We start from the raw sequence: 15,707 nt of genomic DNA on the forward strand, positions 1-15,707 counted from the left end.
GGCCATTTCTTTTTAATTTTAATACCAAAAAATAGAAGACAAAGATTAGCAAAAACATTAGATTGCATATAAAGTTAACTCATAAAAAAATCAATAGTTCGATATTTGGTTACAATAGAAACTAGAGGCAATAGTGGTAGTGTTATAGTTTTATTGGCAAAACAAGAAGGAAAAAGAATGAAAAAAATAATTTTAAAAGTCATTCTAAGTATAAGCATACAAAACAAGATAATTTCATTAAAATAGTTAAGGGCAGTATTGTCATTTCAAATGACAAGGGAGTTACGTGTAATTTTTAATACCTCGACTCGAGGGATGTTAACACATTTTACTAAGGAATACTACCAGTCAAACACTCAACACTCTAAGCCGCTTTCTGAAGAACTAGCAACTTTCTGCGTTTACACATCTAAGGTATCAGCCATTCAACCAAGGTGGGACTTTTGTGCCAAAACTATTGATCGAGCCGATGTTAAGAAAATTGCTGTAACCGACGATTTTTCAATAGACAAAATGAAATGGTATACCATTTCACAATTGGATTGATTTAGTTTCCAAATGAACTGTCCAAATTCATTTTGTGTATGCTGATGATTGGCTACATTTCGCAAAAGGCAACTGATAACGAGTCTCCATCGTAGTCTACAACTACCTCTGAAAATTGTGGAGGCCTGAAAATGGTACGTCATTTCGCACCTGGATCACCACCCTGTAGGCGGTGAACGAGTCCATACAGCGGCAGAACTGGACACCATTTGACTCTGGGCATATTCTTCCTGTATTAATTTCTTCAGGAGGCCAACTTTGTTAGCATTAAATGCTGTGCAATTGGCTTTCCGTCCTCCTGCATTCTTTCTTCGGTTTCACAGTTGTTGGCCAAGTCATCGTTGCCATCATACTTAATAGCTCTACCATGCATGTATTCTTTCTTGATCAGGATGAATGGCCTGTGAAGCCATTTTCACGTACTAGTCTTTAACTATTTAGTACTTGATTACGTTATGCATTTGTTAGTCAGACTTGACGGCATTTCTATTTTTCACGCTGTACAAAAATGCACAGCTGGAATTGCCTATAAATAGAGGCATTTGCAGAGGCTTAGCATCACAAAGCAATTCCATAGCCACTAGAGACATAAATTCATTTGGGGAATTCTCTCCCTTTTGTATAGCATTTTCTTATTCCTAAATTTTGTGTTCTTCTTCGTTACGGTGGATTTTGCTCACCTTCTCCTGTAAATCTTTGTGTCATTGTCTTTTATTATTTTGCTCCGTATTTTATTATAGCCTTCGTTATTACTACTTTTGTGGGCTGTCAGAACAAACTTTTAGCGAGTCAAAAATCTATTTTGAACTAAAATTTGGGGATGGATAGAGCTTGCATCCTTTATTCTGTTTTGTTCTTGTCTCTTCACTATGCTACTACATCTGCATTATCAAACAATTCTGATCACTCTGCGCTTCTTGAGTTTAAGTCGCATATTTCATTTAGCTCTGAAAATGTTTTCCTTGAGAAGAACTGGTCTGCATCGTCCTCCGTCTGCAGCTGGATGGGAATCACTTGCAATCCACGCCACAATAGAGTTGCAGCCTTAAACATTTCTGGCTTGGGCCTAGATGGTGTCATCCCTCCGCACATAGGAAATCTCTCTTTCCTCATTTCCCTCGATCTTAGTGACAACAGTTTCCATGGTAATCTGCCCAAAGAGCTAGCTCAGTTGCGCAGATTGAGGCTACTTGATTTAAGGCAGAATAATTTCACTGGGCCGATTCCAACAACTTTTGGTTCCTTGGCCAAACTCCATTTCTTGTACCTATCTTACAACCAACTTTCAGGTGGGATTCCATCCTCACTTTCCAATATATCCAGATTAGAGAAGCTAGATTTGCGGATGAATTTCCTACAGGGGAGCATTCCAGAAGAATTAGGTGATCTTCGTTACTTGACATCGTTAGTCCTGGAAATTAACCAGCTTACAGGTCCAATACCAGCTAGTATCTTCAATATGAGGTCGCTGGAATTCATTGCTTTTACAAACAATAAACTGTCTGGTAGTCTTCCGACAGATATCTGCTCCAACCTTCCTAAGCTCAAAGGGCTTTATCTTTCCATTGGTGAGCTAGTTGGCCGAATTCCTCCAAGTATAGGGAAATGTTCACAGCTTCAAGTTTTGTCCTTGACGGCTAATAGACTTAGTGGAACCATACCAAGAGAAATTGGGAACTTAACTCAGCTTCAACAGTTGTTTCTTGGTGGTCCTGGATTCGAAGGTACACACTCCTGCAGCAGGAGGATGTTACATAATTTTGCATACTTATTTGGTGTTGGAACTCACTGACTTTGCCCAGGAATTCAAATGAGATATATCATATTAATAACAGATTTAATCCTTCTGTTTATACTTTGTGACAATTTTGCAGGTTCAATACCAAATGAGATTGGTAATCTTCAGAGATTGGCAGTGTTTGGATTAGATTCGGGCAGATTAAGTGGCTCTATTCCTGCAAGCATTTTTAACATTTCAACACTCCGAATCTTTACATGTGTGGAGAACCTTCTAAGTGGTAACCTTCCCTCAACAATGGGCAAAGGGATGCCAAATCTTGAAGAAATCTACATTGGAACCAATAACCTCAGTGGAAATATACCTGCTTCAATCTCAAATGCTACAAAGCTCACTGTTTTAGACCTTTCTCATAACAATTTCAATGGTCCTATACCCAGTTCAGTTGCAAATTTAGTATCCCTAAGCATCCTGAACCTAGCAGTTAACAGTTTGGTACTTGAATCTTCATCTTCATTATCTAAATTCCTCACTTCTTTGACAAATAGCAGAAACCTTAAAGAACTTTCAGTTTCTGGTAATCCTTTAGGTGGTACAATTCCAGCTTCCGTTGCTAATTTCTCAAACTCTCTCCAGAGTTTTTCAGCACGTAGGTGCAATATCAGTGGCAAGATTCCAGAAGAAATAGGCAACCTCAGTAGTCTTGCCCTGATAAACCTATCTGAAAATGACTTGACTGGATTCATTCCAACAACAGTTGATGGTTTACAGAGCCTTCAACGGTTGTATCTGGACAACAACAAAATAAGTGGATCACTCCCAAACAATATATGCAACTTACCAAAACTTGGTGAAATGGAACTGAGCAGAAATCAAATCTCAGGTTCTGTCCCTTCCTGCATAGGTTACCTCACTTCTATGCAGAATCTGTTTCTATCTTCCAACAATTTCAGCTCCAATTTACCTCCAAGCTTATGGACCATGAAAAATCTTCTGAGGTTTGAGGCATTTTCAAATTCACTTAGTGGCCTTCTACCTCCTGAACTAGGAAATCTAAAGGCTATAACACTGATTGATTTGTCGCGTAATAATTTTTCAGGAAATATTCCAAGCTCTGTTGACGGTCTGGAAAACTTGATTGACCTTTCCTTAGCTCATAATGCTCTAGAAGGGCCTATTCCAGATTCATTTGGCAAATTGATAAGCTTGGAAGCAGTAGATTTGTCTCATAATAGGCTAAGTGGAGTGATTCCCCAGTCGCTAGAGTCTCTGGTGTACCTCAAACAATTTAACGTCTCCTTCAACCAACTAAGTGGACAAATTCCCAACAGTGGCCCTTTCCTGAACTTCTCAGAGCAATCCTTTATGTCTAATGCTGCACTATGTGGTGATCCTCGATTTCAAGTGCTCCCATGCCCCATAACTAATTCTCCCCACAGAAGAAAGAAAAGATCACTTCTACTCCTTTACATTCTTCTTGGGATGTCATCACTAATTCTTGCATCAGCTCTTGGATTTGTATTCATAAGATGGCGAAAGAAAACGGAAGTTACAGTTCAAACTGATCCATCACCTGTGGTAACATATGAAAGGATTTCATATGAGGAGCTGGAAAATGCAACTAATGGATTCAGTGAAAGCAACCTGCTTGGTGTTGGGAGCTACAGCTCTGTCTATGAAGGCATACTCCCCGGTGGCACTCTCGTGGCAGTGAAAGTGTTTAACTCAAAATTTACTGGAGGATTGAAAAGTTTTGATACAGAATGTGAAGTACTTCGTAATGTTCGTCACCGGAATCTAACAAAAATCATCACTACTTGCTCCAACATGGCCATGGACTTCAGAGCCTTAGTACTGGAGCACATGCCTAATGGCAGCCTCGAGAAATGGTTGTATTCTCACAACTACTTTCTAGACATCCTGCAGAGGCTAGATATAATGGTAGATGTGGCATATGCATTGGATTATCTCCATACCGGTTATACTGCAACAGTGGTGCATTGTGATGTGAAACCTAGCAACGTCTTGCTTGATGAAAATATGGTCGGACATCTCTGTGATTTTGGCATTGCGAAATTACTAGGTGTAGGAGGAGTTGCAGAGACAAAAACCCTGGCGACAATTGGTTATATTGCACCAGGTAATGCCATCACCTCCACTTTTAATTTGCCTTCTGCCTTCTCCAATTTGGAAAACCTTTTATTGTCTCCTAAATGTTTAGCATCAATTCTTGGCTCTAAGGCTACACGTTGTTTTAAAAATATTTGGATTTACTCGTGCAGAGTTTGGATCGGAAGGAGTAGTTACCACAAAGTGTGATGTTTATAGCTATGGCATTATGTTGATGGAAACTTTCACCAGAAGGAGACCTACTGATGATATTTTCTCTGGAGACATGACTCTCAGGCATTGGATTAAGTCATCATTTCCAAGTGCAATTATGCAGATTGCAGACTCTAATTTGCTAAAACCAGAGGAAAAATATCTTGATGCAAAGGAGGAATGTTTGTCATCTATCATGGAGCTAGCATTGGACTGTACAGCAACATCACTTGATGCAAGAATTGACATGCAAGATGTTCTTTCAGAACTCAAAAAAGTCAGAATCCAGTTTCTAAGAGGCTGTGGCGGGAGTTGTTGAATTCTATGCAGTAAGAGACAATTTTGACATCCACATATATTATTTGTATAACAGGAATGGGGCCTCACAAGTTCCATTTGAAACAAATTTGCCATGTAGCAAATGAGTAGAAATAGGGTGTAAATAAGTTATAAGTAGAATACAGGGAAAGTATAAATGAAAGGTTTCAGGATCGAAACTTCCGACTTATTTATATATATATATATACTAGGGAGGAAGAACCCCCGCAACGCGTGGGAATTTGGTACTTGTGATTGAAGATAATTAATAATTATTGTTTAATATTTTGTAGTATAATAACTGAAGTATGATGATTTTATCATGTGATTTTAACAGAAAATTTATAAGTTACATAGTGAGTCAATAAAATAATGTGCAATGAAATATCCTTATCCCTATACTATATAAGAATCAGTTATAATCAAAGGTTACGTTTGAATTTCGAACGCAAAGATAAAGGTAGTTTGAAAATGTAAGAATGTGTGAAGTGCAATTGAAAAGTATCCAAAATTTTTTTCTAAAACTTATCCAAGAAGATAAAACATTTAAAAGTATCAATTGGACCCCTCATCTCCTGAATCTATATATATTCGTGAAAGATCCCTCAAGTAATGCTTCTAATTTCTCCCTCGACTTAAGCTCAACTTGAGTTATCAAGTTAAGTTTATCCATCAATCACTTTATGTCCAATCTAATCTAAAATAATTTTATTTTAGACTAACTATTTATATAATTGGTAGACATAATACGACTTAATTACATGTTTCTAATAGAGATAATAATGCCAAAAAATGATAGAGAGATAAGAAACTTAAGTGGTCTCTTTAAAGTTTTGTAGAAACGATTCAGATTTGGTTTTTTTGCTAGGGACATTTCTTCATAATCTTATAAATAAGTTCAAATCTGCATAATTGTTAAATATCTAATTTGAAATTACCTTGATTATAAAAAATTGGTGCAAATAATATTTTCTAAATTTGAAATTATAGGAAATGGTAACTAAAATCAAAAGAAATTGCTTATATGAATTCGAATTGCAAGCTATGGTTGAATCTGCTTAATGATATTTTCCAATGTTTACTTGTATAATTATCCAATATAGCAACTCTGCGTAATTGACTCATTTGAACTATGAATAATAGTTGTTTCAATCAAATCAAGAAATATTATTTATCAGTGTATAGTATAAAATTATGAGTAAATGAATTAATACAATGCAATCAAAATGGTGCTGTAGCTAAAGCATTTAAACTCATCAAGTTCCACTACAATTCTTTTAAATAGCATGTTAAATAATATCGCAAAACGAGTTGTCAAAGTACAAAAGCAAATTTTTTGTATTTGGAATTATATAAACAACAGAGTACAAGAATGAGATCATAACATGGAAAGCAAATAGAGTGCAAATTACATCTTAGTACTATGTAGCATGATTAATTTTCTTTTTTAGTTCAATGAAGGACAAAATTCTAAGTTAATAAATTTTACAATCATAAAATTTCCAATTAAAATAAACACAAGCTGAATTCCAAATCATATTACATGAAAAACTAAATAAAAATAACTACTTGAACCATACTTTATCCATAATATAAAATGCCATAATAATTCTATTCAACCGTCAAAAATTTTGTCAAGCATTAAACTACTGGCAGAATCACCAGGCCTCGATTCCATCCCTTCTTGCTATGCTTACTGCAACACCTACGCCCATAAGCCTATTGCCTCAGAACCTCAAGCTTTAATCCCTAACATTATTTTTTCATACCTTACTTTGAACAATACTGATTAGCATCTTCAAGCTATGAGACTTTGGAAGAAGATGTCAAGATTGGGGCTTCTTCATGGTAACTACCAGATCATTCCTTTTTCTTTTTTTTTTTTCATTTTCATTTGGGAATTTGGATTGCTACCAATTTAGTAGCAACACGACACCGGGAATTCTAGAAATTCAGACTCCCTTCTTTCTAGAACTGTCAAAATACATAGTTTAAGTGATACCTAGTATGTGACGACGCGTGTAAGTGGTAAATCACGGCATACCAGAAAGTCTAATGAATGCAATATTTGACGTTAGCAACTTGGCCGAGGAGGAGAAGATGGGATATGAAACTAAGCATGTGTTGGATCCAGTGTGGCACGAGCTTCAATGCTTCCAAAAGCAAATCGATCTTCTTCAGGCTTGGAGGGACTTCTTCAAGATCGTCGTCCTACTTGCTTTTGCAATGCCCTCATGTTATACCCTGTTCTAATTAAACTTTGACTTAATATCTATAACTTATAAGTAATAAATTTATAAGAACAAATAAGTTCCGTTACTTTAAAAATTAGTTCTACACAACTTCATTCAATGAATTATAAGCAAGGTGATAAAATTGCTAACCTTATTCAAGATATATGCAACAAAGCCCGATTTTGATACCAACTTCAACCTATTCCACAAATACAAGAACCCGAAAAATAGTACAATTAGTTAGTTTTTGAAATTAGAATTATCAAAAAGCAAACTATATGGAGTTCTTGAATAAACCAATCATCAAAAAAAGCCACCTCAAACCCAAAGAGCTCACCTCAATTTAAAGGAAAAGCTATGCCTTCCACCAAATATTTAATAGCCATAATAAAACCAAAGAGGTGAAACAAAAAAAGAAGAAAGGCTATCGGCTGAACATGGATGCATAACTATGGTGATGGTTGTTTAGGACAATCGGCTGAACATGGGGCATAACTATGATAATGGTTGTTCAGGTAATAATTAGGTTAATTAATTGTAATTAAAATCCAATTATGTAAACATCCAATTAATTCCTTAATGGATGAGAAAGACTTTAGGAAATTGAAAGGTTTGGGTGTTAGTATAATAAATGATTAAAAGGCCTTTTATGTAATTCTATCAAAACACAAGCTTAATTCAGTTGTACCTGATACTCAACTTAGCACCAAACATTGTCACTTACCGAACTTGCCCCTAGCCTTAAATGTCTGAATGGTTATATAAGTAATTATAGCAAAATTAAAGCTGTAATAACTTGTACTTAATACTCTAATTGTACTTCAAACACTCTCACATTCTCAAAATAACCACACCCCTTGCGGTTGAAATCTAAAAACTATCTTTACCCTAAACTCGTTCTTATATAGTATAAGGATATATAAAAGTTATAAGTAGAATATAAATAAATTACAGCGTAGTGTAAAAAAAAAATTGAAATGATCATTTTATCCCAGAAATGGAACTTGTGAGGCCCAAATCCTACATCCCAAATTCACTTCACCTTCCACCCCTCCCCCCCCCCCCAACCCCACCCACCCAAAAATATATTTATTGATTGTTGACCTATGGCTTAAGGTTCATCATTACATAATTTTGGTCAAAAGGATGAAAAAGATAGACTGGGAGATAATGAGGAAAAATTAACGTTGTAGTAGGAACTTGTACTTCAAAGTTGGAAAGTAAACGGGCAAAATGAACCAACATACTGTTAAGAAAACAATCCAAATAGCTAAGAGATATGATGCGAGCTGGTCTTGGCTTTATCGGTACTATCCTTTGGGGCCAATGTATCGAACTCTCTCCTATGTTCAATTTCTTGAAATTTTTTTCTATCTTCTAACAATTTTATTTCTTTCAATAGATTTCAATTGAAATTTTTCCATACAGGGTAAATTTACTTAGTGAACGCAAATTTACTAACTTTGTTCTAGATTAAGTATCGTTCATGAGAAAATGAATTATTGTGTAATTAAAAACAAACACGTAATTTTAAGTGTATAGGGTTGCGATCTATGAATCTAGAGACATACTTTGACATGTGATGGTGATCGGAATCGAATCCACCCAAAGCTTTTCCTACCATGTAATTTATGACCACATGAGGTAACCAAGTTCCAGCTTCTTGAAGCAATGTGGAAACAAAAGCTGGGGCGGCAGAGGAAAGCTGGTAGGTGGATGTATTTAGGTGAAATGAAGCAACTAGTTTGACAGTATTCAACAATTAATACATCTACATGCAATCAATATCTATTTTCTCCCACAACATGAGATGTCCTAAAATTTTCTCCACATAAGTTGGTTCGTGGATTCCTACTTTAGAGTGGAAAATCAAGCGGGGCAAAGTCTTAAGACTAGAAAGCTACTGGGGATTCCGCGTAAAACTTGTCTTTGTTTATTGGAGAAGTCGAAGGATATTCGAAGTTTATAATAAGTAAAGATACTGGATAATATAGCTAGAGGACAAACTGCTAAATTTCGAAGAGCATCAAGATTGACCCTATCTAGTTTTTTGGTTCTTGCCCTGCATTCCTGTCCTCTCTGATCATACATGGATGGCTAGTCGTCCCAGTAAGAACGTTGATAGCTGCTTAACTATTTGATTTTGATAAGGTTTGCAAGGATGATTGCTGATTAAACATTTCATATCAGAAAAACAGAAGTTTGTAGTAGAAAATCTGCAAGAAAATGCCTAGTAGATGAAGATAGTTGCATCTAGTTTTTGGTTCTTGTCGTGCATTTCTATTCGCTTCGATCATACTTGAAAAGCTTTTCGTCCCACAGGAACACGACAGCCGCTTCTTAATTATTTTTCAAGTTCGCTAACTAAACATTTCACATCAGAAGAACAAAAGTTTAAAGGGATGCCAAATGGTAAGAACCTACAGATTGGCACTCTTCCATTTTTCTTGAATGGGAAGCAAACATGTGCCCTTTTTAGTGAATTTATCAGAAAGTACCCCACAATCCAAAACAATGAGAAATTTCCCTTGTTCCTCATCTGTACTTTTGCCATTTGCTCATGCAATTTCAGTTGAAGGAGCACACCCGATATATGAATATTGATGGTGTAATTAACCCTTTAAATACTTGTCTTGGTTTGATGGAAATGTCGAAGGGATATTTTTTTTAAGAGTATAATAATTGTGGGCATTTGATAATGTAGCTAGAGTATAAACTGTTAAAAAAATGCCAAGAGGAACAGATAAACACATCTATTTTGGTTCTTGTTGTGCATTAATTCCTGTTCTCTTCGATCACATATGATAATCCAATCGTCCCATAAAAACATTCCAAGGTCTGCAAGGATGCTAGCTAAACATTGTCTATCAGAAGAACAAAGATTTGTAGAAGTGCCAAATGGTGATCAGAAGAACCAACTGTAATTGGTTAATTTCATGCTACAAATTGGCATTCTTGCTCCGTTTTCTTTGAATGGGAAGGAAATGAGTGTCATTTTTAGTAATTTATCAGAAGATGCCCGTAAACTACTTTTATCAACACTTCTTTCAAAATCCTAAACAATGAGCAATCTCAACTTGTTTTCCTTGTCTTTGCTTTTGCCATTTCCTTATGCAATTTCAGTTATAGGAGCAAGGATCCAACTGTTATCCCAATTTGTTGACATTGAGGGCAAATGCTTGCCATTTTCCAATCCAAGACAATGAAAATATAAAGATAGAGTCCTTGTCTTTGCAAACTTGGCTATTTGTTTGTCCACTTACCTACTTTGTTAGGGACACATATTGTATATTCAACAAAGAATTTCAATGGATGGAAAGTGTGTCTACATTGCTGCATTATTGTTTGTTTACTGTCTTACATCTGCTTTAGCAGACACTGCTGATCAATCAGCTCTTTTCACACTTAAGTCTGACATTTCTTTCAGCTCTAATAACTTTTTAATTAGAGAAGAACTGGTCCCCAGCACCATCTGTTTGCAGCTGGATGGGTGTGCTTTGCAGTTCTGGCAATAATGGAGTCATAACCTTGGATATTTCCGGCATGAGCCTTACCGGTAGCATCCCTCCACACTTGGGAAATCTCTCATTTCTTTTTCTCTCAATATCAATAACAACCAATTTTACTGAATCTGCCGGAAGAGCTAGCTCAATTGAGCAGATTGAAGTTACTTGATTTGTCACAGAACAACTTTACTGGGAAAATTCCACCAGCAATCTTCAGTTCCATACTAGAACTCTAGTTTTGTACCTTTTCACAGAACACGTTTTCAGGTAGCATTCCATCCTCTCTTTCCAATATGTCCAAACTGCAGGAGCTGGCTTTGGACCTGAATTCCCTAGAAGGAAGCATTCCAAGGGAAATAGGGGATCTTCGTTTTTTGACCTTGCTAAACGTGCAAGCTAATCAGCTTACAGGTCCTATACCACCCAGTATCTTCAACCTTTCTTTGTTGCAGTATATCGCATTGACAGGCAATCACCTATCCGGAAATCTTCCAGAAGATGTATGCTTTAATCTTCCAGAGCTTAAAGGGCTTTATCTTTCCAAAAATGCATTAGATGGCCTAATCCCCCCAAGCTTAGAAAAATGTACACAACTTCAAGTTCTATCCTTGTCTTTGAATGGATTTTTTGGAGGCATACCAAGAGAAATTGGGAACTTAGCTAACACTGTTATTACTTGGTACCAACAATTTGGAAGGTACATTTCCTTCCCTAAAAGGAAACTGACGTCTGTTTGTGTACTTAATTGTTGTTTTCTGTATTTTTTTAAATATTTTTTGACAAGAAAAATGAAGATCAGTTATGGCTGAATAGTTCAACTAATCACAATTAGAATGTGCCCATTAGTTTCTGCGAATATTTTGAACTTGATCCGGATATTTGGTCAGTGCCATAGTCTTTAATAATTCTTTTTGTGCATTGTGACAATTGTGCAGGTTCAGTCCCGAATGAGATTGGGAATCTTCGCAGATTGGAAGTATTTGGAATCCATGACAGCAGGTTAAGTGGTTCCATTCCCAAAAGTATCTTTAACATTTCAACACTGCAACTGTTTTCAGGAGCTCAGAATCTTCTATCAGGAGGTCTTCCTTTCAACATCGGTCAAGGGGTGCCAATTCTTGAAGCCCTTTACTTAGGAAATAATGCTCTTAGTGGAAATATCCCATATTCTATCTCAAATGCATCAAAAGTTACTATATTATACCTTTCTTATAACAGTTTCGGAGGTCCAATACCCAATTCACTTGGAAATTTAGGATCCCTTGAAATACTGAGCCTACGTGACAACAGTTTGGTGGTTGAATTTTCATCTTCAGAATTCAGGTTCCTTGCTTCTTTGACAAAATGCAGAAATCCAGCAAAAATTTATATCAGTGAGAATCCTTTAAATGGTATACTTCCAGCTTCCATTGGTAACTTGACCTCTCTCGTGATATTTGATGCAATCAAATGTAAAATCAGTGGCTATATTCCAGAAGAAATTGGAAACTTAAGTAAACTTGTTGATCTAATTTTAACTGACAATGACTTGACTGGATTCATACCCAAGACGGCTGAAGGTTTACAAAGTCTCCAGAGGTTGCACTTTGACAGCAAGAAGATAAGTGGATCACTCCCAGAAAACATCTGCAATTTGCAAAACCTTGGTGATCTGAATTTGACAGGGAGTCAAATTTCTGGTCCTGTTCCATCCTGCATAGGAAACATTACTTCCCTGAGAAATCTTTATCTAGGTTCCAACAATTTCAGCTCCAGTTTACCATCGAGCTTATGGGGGTTGAAAGATCTTCTGAGATTTGATGCATCCTCAAACATGTTACTTGGCCATGTACCTCCTGAAATTGGAAATCTGAAAGCTGCAATATTGATTGATCTCTCCAAAAATAACTTTTCTGGAATAATGCTACTTCTGTAGATGGTTTGCAGAACCTGATTAATCTTTCCTTAGCCCAAAATGAACTAGAGGGGCCTATTCCACCGTCATTTGGCCAGTTGCTAAGTTTGGAGTCACTGGATTTGTCACATAATGGTCTAACTGGAGTCATCCCCCGCCCCCCCCCCCCCCCTCCCTGGCCGGGAAATGATTTGAAGCTCTGCTGTACCTCAAACAAAATCTCTCCTTCAACAAATTAAAGTGGGCGAATTCCCAGCAGTGGTCCTTTCCTGGACTTTACAGGCGAATCTTTTATGTCTAATGCTGCACTATGTTGTGCTCCTCAATTTCAAATGCCCCCATGCCCTATTGTTCCTCCCCACAGAAGAAAGAAAAGTTTGCTTTTGGTCGCGTTTATTCTTCTTGGGATTTCCTCCCTAGTTCTTGTATCAGCTATGGGATATTTTTGATACGATGGAAAATGAGAAGGCGAACTACACTTCAAACTGTGCCAATTCCTTCAATAAATCATGCAACGAACTCCTATAATGAACTTGAGAAAATAACGCAGGGATTCAGTAAGAGCAACTTGCTTGGCATTGGGAGCTATAGCTTGGTTTACAAAGGTATTCTCAGAGATGGACTGTTTCGGCTGTAAACGTTTTCAACCTGAAATCTGGAGGAGCTCTTAAAACTTTTGATACAGAATGTGAAGTATTAGGCCATCTTTGCCACCGGAACCAATCCAAAGTCATTACTAGTTGCTCCACCCCAGACATGAAGTTTGGAGCATTGGTGATGGAATACATGCATAATGGAAGCCTCCAAAAATGGTAATATTTGGAAGACCACTTCCTAGATAACTTGCAAAGGCTAGATATAATGATGGATGTAGCTTCTGCATTGGATTATCTTCACAACGGTTATGATGCACCAGTGGTGCATTGCGATGTGACGCCTAGCAACGTCCTGCTTGATGAAGATATGGTAGGGCATGTCTCTGATTTTGGTATTGCCAAATTATTAGGTGCAGAACCAGATGGAACTGCACATACAAAAACTCTGGCCACAATGGGTTATATGGCACCAGGTAATACCTTCCCTCACTTCCAACTTCCCTTTGCCTTCTCAGCTTTGAAAAATCTTTCGTTGTCTTCCATAGGTTTAGCATTATTCCTGGGCTCTAAGGTTATATATTGTCTGAAGAAAACTCGAAATCATTAATGCAGAGTTTGGATTAGAAGGACTGATTTCCACCAAATGTGATGTTTATAGCTATGGAATCATGTTGATGGAAACTTTCACCAGAAGGGGACCACCTAGTGATGACATTTTTTCTGGAGACATGGCCCTCAGGCATTGGATTAAGTCATCATTTCCAAGTGCAATTATGCAGGTTGTAGACTCCAATTTGCTGAAACCAGAAGATGCTGGAGTGTGTGATATCTCTGATGAAGCTAGCATTGGCCTGCACTGAAACATCACCTGATGCAAGAACTAACATGCAAGATGTCGTTTCTGCGCTCAAAAAAATAAGAATCCAGTTTAAAAGAAGTTGTGGTAGGAGTTTGAAGTAGGAAAACTTGTTGCATCCTGAGTATCTTCCATGCCACAGACAATTCTACGCACTAATGAAGCTTTTCTAGAAACATTTTGACAGTGACTGATTTTGCATACTTTCATTCCTTTTTGTAATTTTTTTTTTCATTGAGTACTAGTTTCAAAGTTAGTTTTCATAGATCAATCTAAAGAGGGTTGGAGGGCGAATTTTGAGATATTGCATCGTGACTTGTACAATTTTATAAAGGGAACTGATATTCGCATTCCTTAATTATCTCTGTCACTCCAATTCCTTCAATAAATAATATGCCTTCAAGAACTGCTAGAGGCTAATTAGGGAGTGCAAATATCACTTCCCTTATATAAAAAATTACTTTAACTCCTTATCTTGTCTCAGCTCTAGAAATTTTTATCCCCCCACCCCTCTCCTGACTTTTCCATCACAAATTATAGTTCTTTCTACTCTTCATATTTATTTTTGATTGAATTTTATGGTTCTTTGTGATATTACTTTGTCCATATGTAAGATTAATTTCCTCTCTTAACCATGCATATCATTATGCCAAAACCTTTTTACTTTTTGTCCTTTGTGCTTGGATACAATTGATTCAATTATTTTTCCACTTGTAGTAATTATAACAGGGGCTTTTACTTCTTAATTAACATTCTTCTTAGTTTAGTGGTCAGGAGAGAACCTACATTCAAGTTCAAGGTTCAAATCTTGGATTAAAATTTTTTTTGTAAGATAACTTATAAGGTTTTTTAAATATATATAATTTTCGAATTCACACACCTGTTTTTTCCGAAACTTCGTGTTGAGAGCGTATGGAGTGGATGCATAATAGGTCCGAGTCTTTGTATTGAATTGAAAAAGTATATGGTGCACTTGAGATACTATCGAGCCGACTCGATAAAATAAAATAAAACTCGAACTCGACTCGTTTGAGCTCGAGTAAATATCAAGCCCGATCTACTCGAGCTCGAACTCGAGTTTTGGAATAAACCTAAATTTTTTTTTTCAAAATATATAATATAAATATAATATAAAAACTCGATTAAGCTCGTCGAGCACTCAAGTATTTATTTTTGGAGCTCGAACTCGACTCGTTGAATGTAACGAGTAGCTCGAGCTCGAGCCAAGCTTTTTACCAAGCCGCTCGCAAGCTACTCGTGAGCGGCTCGACTTGATTACACTCCTATGGTGCACCACATACCTCATGTGATACATGTCACATTATACATTAGTATCAACCACCCAATACCAATTAATATCGATGGACCATTTCTTGTCTTGTCTAATAAATGTTAGAAAAGAAGTGGCCCGCCACATTATTTAGTGGGTTTTGATTGATATTAGTATATTGCCACATGGTGTAGATGATTTAGCTAATATTTTTCTCCTTTGTATTCTTGATTGTCTAAAGTTTTTGCTTTTCCTAAAAAACTATAATCAATTCACTTCAATATTTTGCCTTTAGTGATAACTATATAAAAATTTGTACATCTAATACCTAAATTAATTTTAAATTCTCATGGAGGTCCCTCAAGTTTTATTTTAAAATTTCTTAATTTGGATCCTAAACTAAATTGTCATAGTCTCATGGAAATCC

The 15,707-nt window shown here is 36.6% G+C and overlaps 2 protein-coding genes across 2 annotated transcripts; both read left to right on the forward strand.

Annotated features, from left to right (window-relative positions):
- Nucleotides 1-1,093: 1,093 nt before the first annotated feature.
- LOC140014808 (uncharacterized) lies at nucleotides 1,094-5,103 on the forward strand. The gene is made up of 3 exons (XM_072066294.1): nucleotides 1,094-2,270; nucleotides 2,421-4,424; nucleotides 4,567-5,103. Exons 1-3 carry the CDS (start codon nucleotides 1,367-1,369, stop codon nucleotides 4,923-4,925), a joined length of 3,267 nt encoding a protein of 1,088 aa, XP_071922395.1. The 5' UTR covers nucleotides 1,094-1,366; the 3' UTR covers nucleotides 4,926-5,103.
- An 8,319-nt stretch (nucleotides 5,104-13,422) lies between these two features.
- LOC113708020 (probable LRR receptor-like serine/threonine-protein kinase At3g47570) lies at nucleotides 13,423-14,014 on the forward strand. Its single transcript, XM_072065793.1, has 2 exons — nucleotides 13,423-13,627; nucleotides 13,767-14,014. The coding sequence occupies exons 1-2, from the start codon at nucleotides 13,423-13,425 to the stop codon at nucleotides 14,012-14,014; spliced, it is 453 nt and encodes a 150-aa protein (XP_071921894.1).
- The last annotated feature ends 1,693 nt before the right edge of the window (nucleotides 14,015-15,707 follow it).

The sequence above is a fragment of the Coffea arabica genome, chromosome 9e (genome assembly GCF_036785885.1).
Source record: "Coffea arabica cultivar ET-39 chromosome 9e, Coffea Arabica ET-39 HiFi, whole genome shotgun sequence".
NCBI lineage: Eukaryota > Viridiplantae > Streptophyta > Magnoliopsida > Gentianales > Rubiaceae > Coffea > Coffea arabica.